Source organism: Vanellus vanellus (assembly GCF_965231255.1).
Source record: "Vanellus vanellus genome assembly, contig: HAP1_SCAFFOLD_53, whole genome shotgun sequence".
Taxonomy (NCBI): Eukaryota; Metazoa; Chordata; class Aves; order Charadriiformes; family Charadriidae; genus Vanellus; species Vanellus vanellus.
In genome coordinates, this window is record NW_028128477.1 from 1,191,806 (window position 1) to 1,203,296 (window position 11,491).

The 11,491-nt window shown below is 51.9% G+C and overlaps 1 protein-coding gene across 1 annotated transcript; it reads left to right on the forward strand.

The window, feature by feature from the left end:
• Positions 1-2,518: 2,518 nt before the first annotated feature.
• On the forward strand, positions 2,519-3,454 carry LOC309684371 (olfactory receptor 14C36-like; the record flags this gene model as incomplete). Its single annotated transcript, XM_082500295.1, has 1 exon — positions 2,519-3,454. The coding sequence occupies one exon, from the start codon at positions 2,519-2,521 to the stop codon at positions 3,452-3,454; it is 936 nt and encodes a 311-aa protein (XP_082356421.1).
• Between the last annotated feature and the right edge of the window lie 8,037 nt (positions 3,455-11,491).

Consider the following 11,491-nt stretch of genomic DNA (forward strand, 5'->3'; position numbering starts at 1 on the left):
TTCCATGGCTGGGGCAAAGGAGAAGGACGTGCTCCAGAGCAGGGCTTCCCTGCCCCACCATCAGAGGCACAGGGCACGATGGCTGCCTGTTCCTGGAGACGTCTGCAGGAGGTGACACTGGGTGTGCAGGCAGGGGTGGGCAGGGCTGTCCTTGCCAGCAGGGTCCCTGCACCCCGGGGGCTGTGTGCCGGGGCAGGGGCTCTGCCGCCTGCTAGGGTATGCTCTCAGCCTGCCCGGGGAGCTCCCATGGCGCTGTGTGGAGAAGCTGTGGGTGGAAGGAGTGACCGCCAGTGAGGCAGATTACTTCTGCTTGTGCAAGGGAACTGCAGGGTTGAGGACTGGTCCCAGCTCCAGGTCACCCCAAGGACATTTGCAGAGGGTTCTTTTGAAAAACAATGTCAAGGAACTAGTCACCTGCAAGGGAACAAGTCTATGCTGTGAGTTTTCTCCTCTTGGTCGGCTGGATGGGCAGGGAGAGATGGGAATGGATTTCTCCACCGTGCACAAGGCTCTGAGACCCCATTTGTTGATAGGACTTGTCTGAGGTTCTCGTTAACCCCTGCACACGAAGATGTCCCTGGGCAGTGCCCTGATGCCAGGAGGGGTCTGCAGGGCAGAGCTGTGCACGCAGCAGGCGGAATGGGGTCTGTGAGCATGAAGAGGGAGGAGATATGGGGAGAGAGAAACAGGTCCTGGCCAAGACAAGCTCCAGGTAAGAGAGTCATGGGCAGGGAGGAAGAGAGCCGGGCTCCCAGAAATGCTGTGGGAAGGGGGATACAGGCATCTCCCTGCCCTCCCCGACAGTGCAGATGCCTTCCCTGGAGCAACCCCTGGTCCCCTCGCTCACACAGCAGAGCCTCTGCCCTTCGTGTCATGCGGGTTTGGTCATGAGTTGCCTTTCCAGCAACCTGACCACCACAGAGGAGATTTGCTCAAGTGTCCGACTGTGTCTCCCTCACCTGCCTGCCCTGGAAGAGGTACCTTGGCATCCCCTCTTCTCCCGTCTGCCCTTGTTCTTACTGTTACACTCCCTGGTGGGGGGGGCTAAGGATTGAAGCGCAGCTGAGACACCAACACTGCACGTACTTTCGTGCACGTATGTCCATGGAGGAAAAGCAGCCAACTTGCATCCTGTCTGCCTTTGGCGCTCTGGGAATCACAGTGTATGCGGCTGGAAATGACCTGATCGTGCCTTCAGGATAAGCAAATTTAAGATAAGTGATTCCTTCTTTGAGGGGTCCTGCTGGGCTGCAGGCTGCCCTCCAGAAGGACACAGTTCTCCCACGGCATCTCTGTGTTATCTAGCAGTCCCACAGAGAAGACATCGTGGTGCTAAAGCCATGGAAACGCTGCTGGGCAGCTGTCTGTGGGCAGCTGTAATGAGCCCTCTGTGTCCCTGGCTGGGAGGGCAGAGCTGAGGTCTTCCTCAGGTACGATTAGAGGGGCTGAGGGCTTTAGAGAGATGCACTTAGAAGGCACATTCCTCTGCTCTCACCAGTGCCACAGAATCGTAGACTCCTAGAATGGTGTGGTTGGAAGGGGCCTTTACGGGTCACCTAGTCAACCCCCTGCAATGACAGCCCGTTTGTGTCTCAGGACCCACAAGGCGCAGCAGGATTTCTGTCTTAAAAACACTCCCAAGGTGTGTTGGGGCAACTAAAACAGTACGAACACAACAACATCCCCACAGCTCTGCTCTGCAGCCGGGTGCATTGGGAGCCACAATGCTGAACAGCTCTTTGCTATCAAAAGTGGATTTAATCTGAGATCACCCCAAGTTCCTATTTTCCTTTTGCTGTAGGGCGGGTCTAAGTCCTGCAGAGCCAACAGCAGAACCTCCTGTTCTCTGGGGCACCCTCAGACAGCACCAATCTCAGCTCACAAAAGGTCTTCCTGGAAAGGTAAAAGTGGTTTGGGGGTGTTTTATGAGAAATTGAATAGATTATACTCAGAGAATTCCAGCTCTGGAGCCCCAAACAAAAGAAGGGCATGGGCCTGTTGGAGTGGGTCCAGAGGATGGCCACAAAGATGATCAGAGGGCTGGAGGCCCTGTCCGATGAGGACAGGCTGGGAGAGTTAGAGTTTCTCAGCCTGGAGAAGAGACGGTTCCATGGAGAACTTACTGCGGCCCTCCAGTAACTAAAGGGGCTACAGGAGAGCTGGGGAAGGACATTTTACAGGGGCATGTAGTGACAGGCTGAGGGGGAATGGCTTTCAACTGGAAGAAGGTAGATTTATATTAGGAAGAAATTTTTCACTTTTATGGTGTTAAGGCACTGGAGCAGGTGTCCCAAAGAAGTTGCGGAAGCTCCAACCCTGGAGGTGTTCAAGGCCAGGCTGGATGGAGCTTTGAGCAACCTGGTGTGGTTGGAGGTGTCCCTGCCCATGGCAAGGGGGTTGCAACTCAGTGATCTTCAAGGTCCCTTCCAACCTAAACCATTCTATGATTCTATGAATTCTACCCTAACTTGTCACTGTCTTTACATTTTGAAAAGGTCCCTGTGCCCAGAAGAAGAAAATGCCCAATGGCAGCTCCATCACCCACTTCCTCCTCCTGGCATTTGCAGACACATGGGAGCTGCAGCTCTTAACCTTCTGGCTCTTCCTGGGCATCTACCTGGCTGCCCTCCTGGGAAACGGCCTCATCATCACCGCCATCACCTGCGACCACCGCCTCCACACCCCCATGTACTTCTTCCTCCTCAACCTCTCCCTCCTCGACCTGGGCTCCATCTCCACCACTCTCCCCAAAGCCATGGTCAATTCCCTCTGGGACACAAGGGACATCTCCTTTTTGGGATGTGCTGCACAGGTATTTCTGCTTTTCTTCTTGCTCGGAGCGGAGTTTTCTCTTCTCACTGTCATGGCCTATGACCGCTACATTGCCATCTGCCATCCCCTGCACTACGGGACCCTCCTGGGCAGCAGAGCTTGTGTCCACATGGCAGCAGCTGCCTGGGTCAGTGGGTTCCTCAATTCTCTCCTGCACACGGCCAATACATTTTCACTGCCCCTCTGCCAGGGCAATGCCCTCTACCAGTTCTTCTGTGAAGTCCCCCACATCCTCAAGCTCTCCTGCTCACACTCCTACCTCAGGGAAGTTGGGCTTCTTGTGGTCAGTGCCTGGTTAGCATTGGGGTGTTTTGTTTTCATTGTGGTGTCCTATGTGCAGATCCTGAGGGCGGTGCTGAGGATCCCCTCAGAGCAAGGACGGCACAAAGCCTTTTCCACGTGTGTCCCTCACCTGGCTGTGGTCTCCCTCTTTATCATCACTGGAGTGTTTGCCCACCTGAAGCCCCCCAACATCTCCTCCCCATCTCTGGACCTGGTTGTGTCATTTCTGTACTCGGTGGTGACTCCAGCAGTGAACCCCCTCCTCTACAGCATGAGGAACCAGGAGCTCAAAGATTCCATTCAGAAACTGATTTCATGGTCACCTTCTAAGCAGCAGTAAAATTACCATCTCTCTCCACAGATGACTCATAGGATGTTCTACGCCAGTCCTGAGCTCTCTTTCTTCTCTTCATTCTTACTTTCATTCTTACTTTTTTTTTTAGATTTTTCCTGCAGAAAGGTTTCGATGCCTTCCACTTCAAAAGAGGCATTAACCCACTATCTCTCCACTGGTGCCTCTATAGCAGTGTCTAACACCAGGTCAGGACTGAAACTCTCACAGCATCCCTATAACAAAATGGGATCTACTTTGTGCTATGCAGAAACACTGGTCCTTACTTCTAAAGCTGGTCTCAGGAGAAGGCTTGAGCAATGGCATCCCCAAAAGGACTGTTGCTTTTGGGTTCTTTTAGAGCTCGAGGATTGGATTTAGGACTCACTCGTCAGCATGTAGTGACAGTGGAAGCAATGGCTGGTCACTGAGTGACATAGCCAAGGTTGTCACATACAAGCCGTGACAGACAACTTTATTCTCAAGGGGGAAATGGAGTTTCCTGGAGATCCCCTGGGCTCTCCACAAGCAGCATTTGCCTGGGGTAGGCACGGAATGGAGCCCCACAAAGTGAGAAATCACCCAAGATGGAGACACCAAGTTGAGTGGTGCTGTTGACTTGCCTGAGGGATGGGATGGCATCCAGAGGGACCTGGACAAGATGGAGAAATGGGCCCATTTGAACCTCATGAAGTTCAACAAGGCCAAGTGCGGGGTCCTGCACATGGGTTGGGGCAACCTCCCATATCAGTATAGGTCGGGGGGATGAAGGGATTGAGAGCAGCCCCGCTGAGGAGGACCCGGGGGTATGGGGCAATGAAAAGCTGGACATGAGCTGACAATGTGCACTCACAGCCCAGAAATCCAGCCGTGTCTTCGGTTCCATCAAAAGAAGCATGGCCAGCAGGGAAAGGGAGGTGGTTCTGCCCCTCTATTCTGCTCTCATGGGACCCCACATGGAGTGCTGCCTCCAGCTCTGGAGCCCTCAGCACAGGTGTCGTGGTTTAACCCCAGCCAGCAGCTAGGACCATGCACCCACCGGTGCAGTTCTCCCCCTTCCCCCAGGAGGAAAGGGAGAAGAGGGTGAAAAAGAGTGGAAAGGGAAATAAAACAAATAAGCAAACAAAAAAAAAAAACACCCAAAGTCATGCGTTGAGGTAAAGAGAGCTTAATAGAACAATAACAGAAAAGGAAAACAACAACAACAGCAACAACAATATTACTACTGCTACTAATGACAATACAAGTCACTGTCACCACTCAGTGAATTGGTGCCTTCCCGAGCAGCGTTTGCACGTACCCGCCCCCTGGTTAAACCCATCCAAATACTGAGCATGACTTCTGTGGAATGGAATATTTCATTGCCCATTCCATCATTCTCTCTCGGCCCCTTTGAGCTTCTACAGAAAGCTGAAAAAAAAGTCCTTGAAAAATATGAACAACACCTAGCAACAACTAAAACAATATGCATTACTGACATTCTTTTCCTACCAAATCTGAAACACAGCAGCCACTGGAAAGAAAATTAGAGTTGTGGTCAAGGTCTCCCTGTCCAAATGGTGGGCAGTGACGAGTGGCGTTCCTCAGAGGTCCGTATTGGGTCTGGTGCTGTTTAACATCATTGTTGGTGACATGGATGTTGGGATGGAGTGCACCCTCAGCAAGTTTGCCAATGGCACCAAGCTGTGTGGAGCGGTCGACATTCTGGAGGGGAGGAATGCCATCCAGAGGGACCCGGACAGGCTTGAGAGGTGGGCCTGTGCAAACCTCGTGAAGTTCTATTATGCCAAGGGCAAGGTCCTGCATGTGGGTCAGGGCAATCCTGTGAACAAATCCAGGCTGGGTGAAGAATGGCTTGAGAGCAGCCCTGAGAAAAAGGACTTGGAGGTGCTGGTGGATGAGAAATTCAAGATGAGCTTGCAATGTGTGCTGGCAGCCCAAAAATGTCAACCGCATCCTGGGCTGCATCACCAGTAGCATGGCGAGCAGGGCGAGGGAGGTGGTTCTGCCCCTCTACTCACTCTGGGGAGACCCCGCAGTGCTTCATCCAGCTGCTGGGCCCCAGCATAAGGAGGACATGGATCTGTTGGAGTGGGAAAAGAGGAGGCCACAAAGGTGATCAGAGGGGTGGAGCACCTCTGCTGTGAGGACAGGCTGAGAGAGTTGGGGTTGTTGAGCCTGGAGAAGAGAAGACTCCGGGAGACCTTATAGCAGACCGAGTAGCTGAAGGGGGCCTAAAGGAAAGCTGGAGAGGGACTTTTTACAAGTGGTAGTTGTGGAGCTGGAGCTGGTGGACAGTCAAGGTAGGCCAAAGCATCTCAGCTGAGACAACTGATTTCTCTCCCTCCGGGAGAAAAGGAAGCCTGGACAATTGCACCCAAGCTGTCCATCGCTGGAGGAGGATGGGCAAGGAGTGGGTGCGGATGTTGCAGAGTCTGCTTGGAGATGTTCCCGTAACCCAGACCCCTTCAAAAGAGCATGCCGTTCACTTTGTCTCTTTGCTTCCCTCTGTGAATGGAGGGAGCTCGTGACCTTAGCGTGTGACTCGCTGTGAGCCCATGTGAACCGAGTCCAGGGCAGGGAGTGCTTTGGTGTTCGTGGGATCCCAGTTTGGCACAAAAATGTGTTTTCCTTTGGTCTAAGGCTATCCACTGTGGAGAGTGGACTTCAGCGGAGGTAAGGTGGACTTAATGTACAGCAGAGGAGTGTATTTTGCATTTTGTATATTGTATTTTTCTATTCAACCATGCCTTCCTTTGGGCTTGTTTTTGGGTTGCAAAGAAAATTCTGTGTCTGGGTGCAGTTCATTCCCCAAGTGAAACAGGTGGAAACTGGTGCCAAAGGGCTGAAACCTGCAACTCCAGAGTGTAGCAGAGAAAGCTGAGATTTGAGGAAAGGTGGTGTAAGTCCCAGGTGGCTGATGAGAGAAAGGCGGGGTTGGAGGTGAGGACAAAGGCTGCCCACAGAGTGTCTGACATACAGGGTCTTGACTGCCCTACTCAGTCAGACTCTGTTTGGAGAGGTCCAGTTTCAGTGTCATTTGAAATTGCTGATATCAATAGACAGAGAAATTAAGCAGACAAATAAAAAAAAAGTAAGAAAAATAAATCCTTTCTTCTCATTATTTACTATTGAAACCTTTTCACTTCTGAAATCTCTCTAATTAACCACAGCAGAATTGTATAATAAGAAAATTATGCCCAGAGCCATTGCTCGTTATGGCATTTTGCATGTTAATGAGCCCTCTGGTGCCCAGTTCCTGAACTGCAGGTACTGAGGGTGGATTGAAGTGGTCTCTAGAGCAGTGCAAGTCAGCCTCCAAGGTTCTGAGGGCGTCAGCGGTCCCCACTGAGGGCCATCCCTGACTGTCCCTGAAGCAGAAAGCCAGAGGCACTGCTTCCAGTTGGAAATGAAATGTGAAAGTGTCTGTGAAAGCCCTTGCCGTGTCTCATCAAGCAGGATATTCAAGCGCTGATCCCCACACCCTGGCAATGGGGACTTCTTCCTTCAAGGGATGCTCAGGGCTCTTCCTTGGAGCGGTGAGATGAGGGAGTGTGTGTAGGAAACGTCTCGGGCTGTCTGGAGGGTGGGTGAGGAGGCAGCGAAGCAGTGTGTCTGTGAGGAACTGGAGTTCTCTCAGGGGTTCCAGTGGAAGAGTCCACAGCCATTGTGGAAAGGACAAGGATTTCAGTTCTGCTGGGGGGGGTGGGGTGTCGTGCATGCTGACCACAGGCTGTCCTACACTTTCCTCTGCCTGTGCCCGTTTCTCTGCAGATTTCAACCACCACCCCTGCTTCCCCACCTCACTCCCACCCCGTGCTGGCCCAAGCTTTACTCATGACTCTCTGTCTTCATTAATTCTTCAAACACAAAGCCATGTTTTTCTGAGCTTTTGCCAATGAGTTCCCCATAACCTGTGCAGCTTCTTCCAAAGCCCTCCTAATGCTCCTCTGTCTCCAGAGATGGAGCCACAAGAGGGAACCCCACCCCTGAGCCTTCCATCCTGTCTGTACTGAGAACTATGTGCCCATCCATTGCAGCACCACAAACTGTTTCATTTCTTCTACTGCACCTTCGCAGTGACTCCATCGCTGTCAATGGCAGAGGGCAGGGGCTGTGCGGCTGGGTAGCAGCTCCACAGGAAAGGCTCTGGTGGTCTTTGGGTTTCATTTGGTACAACAGGAGCCATCAGTAAAGACAGCCAACAGCATCCTTTGCTTCTTTTATCATTCCCTGAAATCACAAGTGCTTCTCTTTTATTCTCCTTATACCCTCCCAAAAGAACAGCCCACCTGTGCTGGTTTGACGTGAAACAGAACCCCTCTTCTGTTCAGCAACTTTACTTTGCAGCTGAGCCACTTTGAACTAACTGAACTCTCTGAAATTAACAGCATATTGTGGTGACACTGTTCAGACCGATAAAACCTGATTAGTTGTAATGTATGCCGAGGAATGGTATGCAGAATTCTCTTTCTCCTACTTATTGGTATAACACCCAAGGCCAGCTGACTTGTTTCTTTGCCCCATTGGAAGGTCAGAAACAGAAGAGCATAGAGGAGTCGCACCTGTCTGGAGGAGGGGCCAGGACAGGTGACCCCAAACTGACCATCAGGGTAATTCATCCCATCTGTTTCATGCTCAGTATAAAAGCTGAGGGATCAAAGGGTCAGGTTTTTTCCTTCAATGGCTGTTGTCTTGGGAGGTTTCTGGCTGTTTGTCTGTCTTTGATTGCTATCTGTGCATTCCTGAATGCAGTTCTCATCCATCCCAGAGTTGAGCTGGGGACTTTCCCCAGGCCTGCTGGTGACGTGATTATCATCCTGGGAGTTTGATCCAGTTCAGTATGTATGTCATTATTTCTTTTTTATTTTGTTATTAATATTGTGTTAAAGTACCAGACTTTCTTCTAAGTTCATAAGTATTTTTCTCTTCTTCCTGTCCATGGAGAGAGAGGTAGGGGAGAGCGTCTGTTGTTTGCTGCAATGGCCAGCGTGCTCCAAACCACAGTAAGAATAAGGGAACTGTACTGTTGGACTGAAGGCAGTCCTTGATCCTGCACATGGAATTCCGTCAACAAATAACTTGTGTTCATTTAATATTTGGTTGGCTGACTCAGGGAATTGTCCCTGACACTCCCTTGGCTGGACTCAAACAGTGTTTTCTCTGGGAAGCTGTCTGGAGGAACTGCCTCATATCAACTTCATTCCGTGGTCTGTAAACTTAGGGCCACGCGCTGCAGTTGAAGTGGAAGGTTCGTGGGTGATGGTGGTGACTGCAATGACACATCATGCAGCTTTTGGTCTGGGTCTCTGGACACTCTGAACCAATGGAACACTGAAGTGCAGTAAATCTGGATTTGGAGCATACGGAAAACACCATGAAAATGTTTAATCTGGTTGAAGCAGCAAAATTCTGTGAGTGTTTGCCCCTGTAGAGGCAGTATGGGAAGTGCACAGCATCAAATAGATGGTGCAGCTTGAGCGGTGTGAGTAGAATTGTAGAATCATAGACTCATAGAATAGTTTAGATTGGCAAGGAAATTAAAGATCACCAAGTCCCAGCCCCCCTGCCCTGGGCAGGGACACATCCCACTAGACCAGGTTTCTCCAAGCCCTGTCAAACCAGGCCTTGAACACCTCCAGGGATGGGGCAGCCACAGCTTCCCTGGGCAACCTGCGTCAGTGTCTCACCACCCTCACAGTGATATTTTTTTCCAAATATCTATTCTAAATCTCCCCTCTTCCAGTTTGAAAGCAATCCCCTTGTCCCGTCCCTACTTGCCCTTGTAAAAAGTACCTCCCCAGCTTTCCTGTTGCCCCCCTTCAGATACTGAAAGGCTGCTATAAGGTCTCCCAAAGAGCTTTCTCTTCTCCAGGCTGGATGCTGATGGTCCAGGGCCAGATGCCTGGCTGGACATCTGTGCCACCCACCACATGTGCTGTTTCATAGTCGGAAGCCATGGGCTGGAGCCTGCAGGTCCCTCTGTCACTAGAAGCTCATGACTGTCCTGCTCAATGACTTGCTGTGGTTCAGGTTGAAGGTCAGCCATCTCCCCTCCCCACAAGGTGTTGCATGGACAGCAGGGCCAGGGAACCCTGTGGGGTGTGCGTACGCCTGCCTCTGTTTCTGCTTGAGCCCCACTGGTGAGATGGGCCAGCATCCTGGGTGCTGGCAAGGGTCTCAGGCTCCCATGTGGGGTTTTGGAAGCTGTGGAGTGGCCACAGGGGACAAGCAGGCACCCTCCAGTGAAGCCCATAAGTGTTGCCCAAGCTCCCTCTCAGAACCTCAGGCCGTTTACCCACTGCTGTCCCATGTGCTGTTCATGGCCCAGCACAGGGCCGTCAGGACGACGACAGGGAGCACATTCATCACTGCCAGCGGCGGCACGTTGCAGCTGGAAGAGCCGAGGGGTCGTCACCACCAGTGCAGCAGCCGACGTATTGCCCACAGTCCTCACAGTGCCTGCGGTGCCCTTGTTCCCGGGGCTGATGTCACAGAGTCGCTGGTTCCGGGTGCTGGGCATGGTGGCCTCTCAGGGGGAAGGAGGGGCAGCCTGGGGGGTTCCAAGCAGGAGGGGAGGCAGAAGCTGGGATGGGACACCCCCGAGAGACCCCGCTGAATGCTCTGCCTGTGGGATGAGGGTGTGCAGGCCCTGTGGCAGGCAGCAGCGCCTGGCTCCGAGCACTGCCTGCTGACAAACCAAGCGTGGCATCATTGCCCTTTGGGCAGTGCCTGCTGCGACAGGGCTATGCGTAGATGTTTTAAGGCAAAAGAGGGTTGATTTAGACTACATAGACTACATCTTTGGCAGCAGGCTGGCCAGCTTGGTGAGGCGGGCTTGAATCCAGAAGACTTGGGGCTGGGGTGAAGGGGACAATGCTCATGCCATCACAGCTTACTGGGGAATAAGCCCGGCCAACCAGAACAGTGACAAATATTCCTAGGTGGACTCCCAAGGTGATATCCAGAAAGCCAACCACCTCCACGGTGCGTACGACTGTGATGGATCCTCTCGCTCTCCTCCAGGAAAATCTGCATGCTTGATGACCTCTCTGAAATGCCTGAATTGATGAGGCCTTCTACAGACAGCTGGAAATAGCCTCATGGTCACAGGCCCTGGTTCTCATGGGGGACCTCAGCCATTCTGGTATTTGCTGGAGAAACAACACAGCCAGTCACACGCAGTCCCAGAGGTTTCTGCAGAGCATTGATGAGAACTTTTTGACACAGTTGGTGGGGAAACCAACGAGGAGAGGTGCGCTGCTGGACATATTGCTGACAAATAAAGGAGGACTAGTTGGGGATGTGAAAGCTGGGGGTAGCCTTGGCTGCAGTGACCATGAGATGGTGGAGTTCCGAATCCTGTGTGGAAGAAGCAGGGCAAAAAGTAGAACTGGACTTAAGGAGAGCTGCCTTCGGACACCTCAAAGACATACTTGGAGGAATCCCATGGGCAAAGGCTTTGGCAGGAAGGGGGGTGCAGGAGAGTTGGTTAATAGAAAAGGTCCACTTCCTCCAAGCTCAAGATCGGTGCATTCCTAGGAATAAGCAATTGGGAAGAGGAGGCAGAAAATCTGCAAGGACCTTCTGGAAAAAATACAGGTGCAAGAGGGAAGTTTACAGAAAGTGGAAAAAGGGACTGGCCACTTGGGAGGAGTATATAAAAATTGGGGGAGTATGTAGGGATGGAGCGAGGAAGGCTGAAGCCGGCCCTCAGCAATCCCAGACCCTGGAGGAAGAGAAAAAGCCTGGAAAAGGGAAGATTTTCCCTTGGTCAAGGTGGATAGGGTTAGAGATCATTTAGGCAAACTTGACACCCACAAATCCATGGACCCTGAAGGGACGCACCCGGGAATGTTGAGGGACCTGGCAGATATTATTGCAAAGGTGCTCTCCATCATCTTGGCTTTAAACTGGAAGAGGGCAAGTTCAGATTGAACATTAGGAAGAAGATTTTCACTTTAAGGGTGGTAAGGCACTTGAACATGTTGCCCAGAGAGGTTGTTGAGGCCCCATCCCTGGAGGTGTTGAAGGCTAGGCTGGACG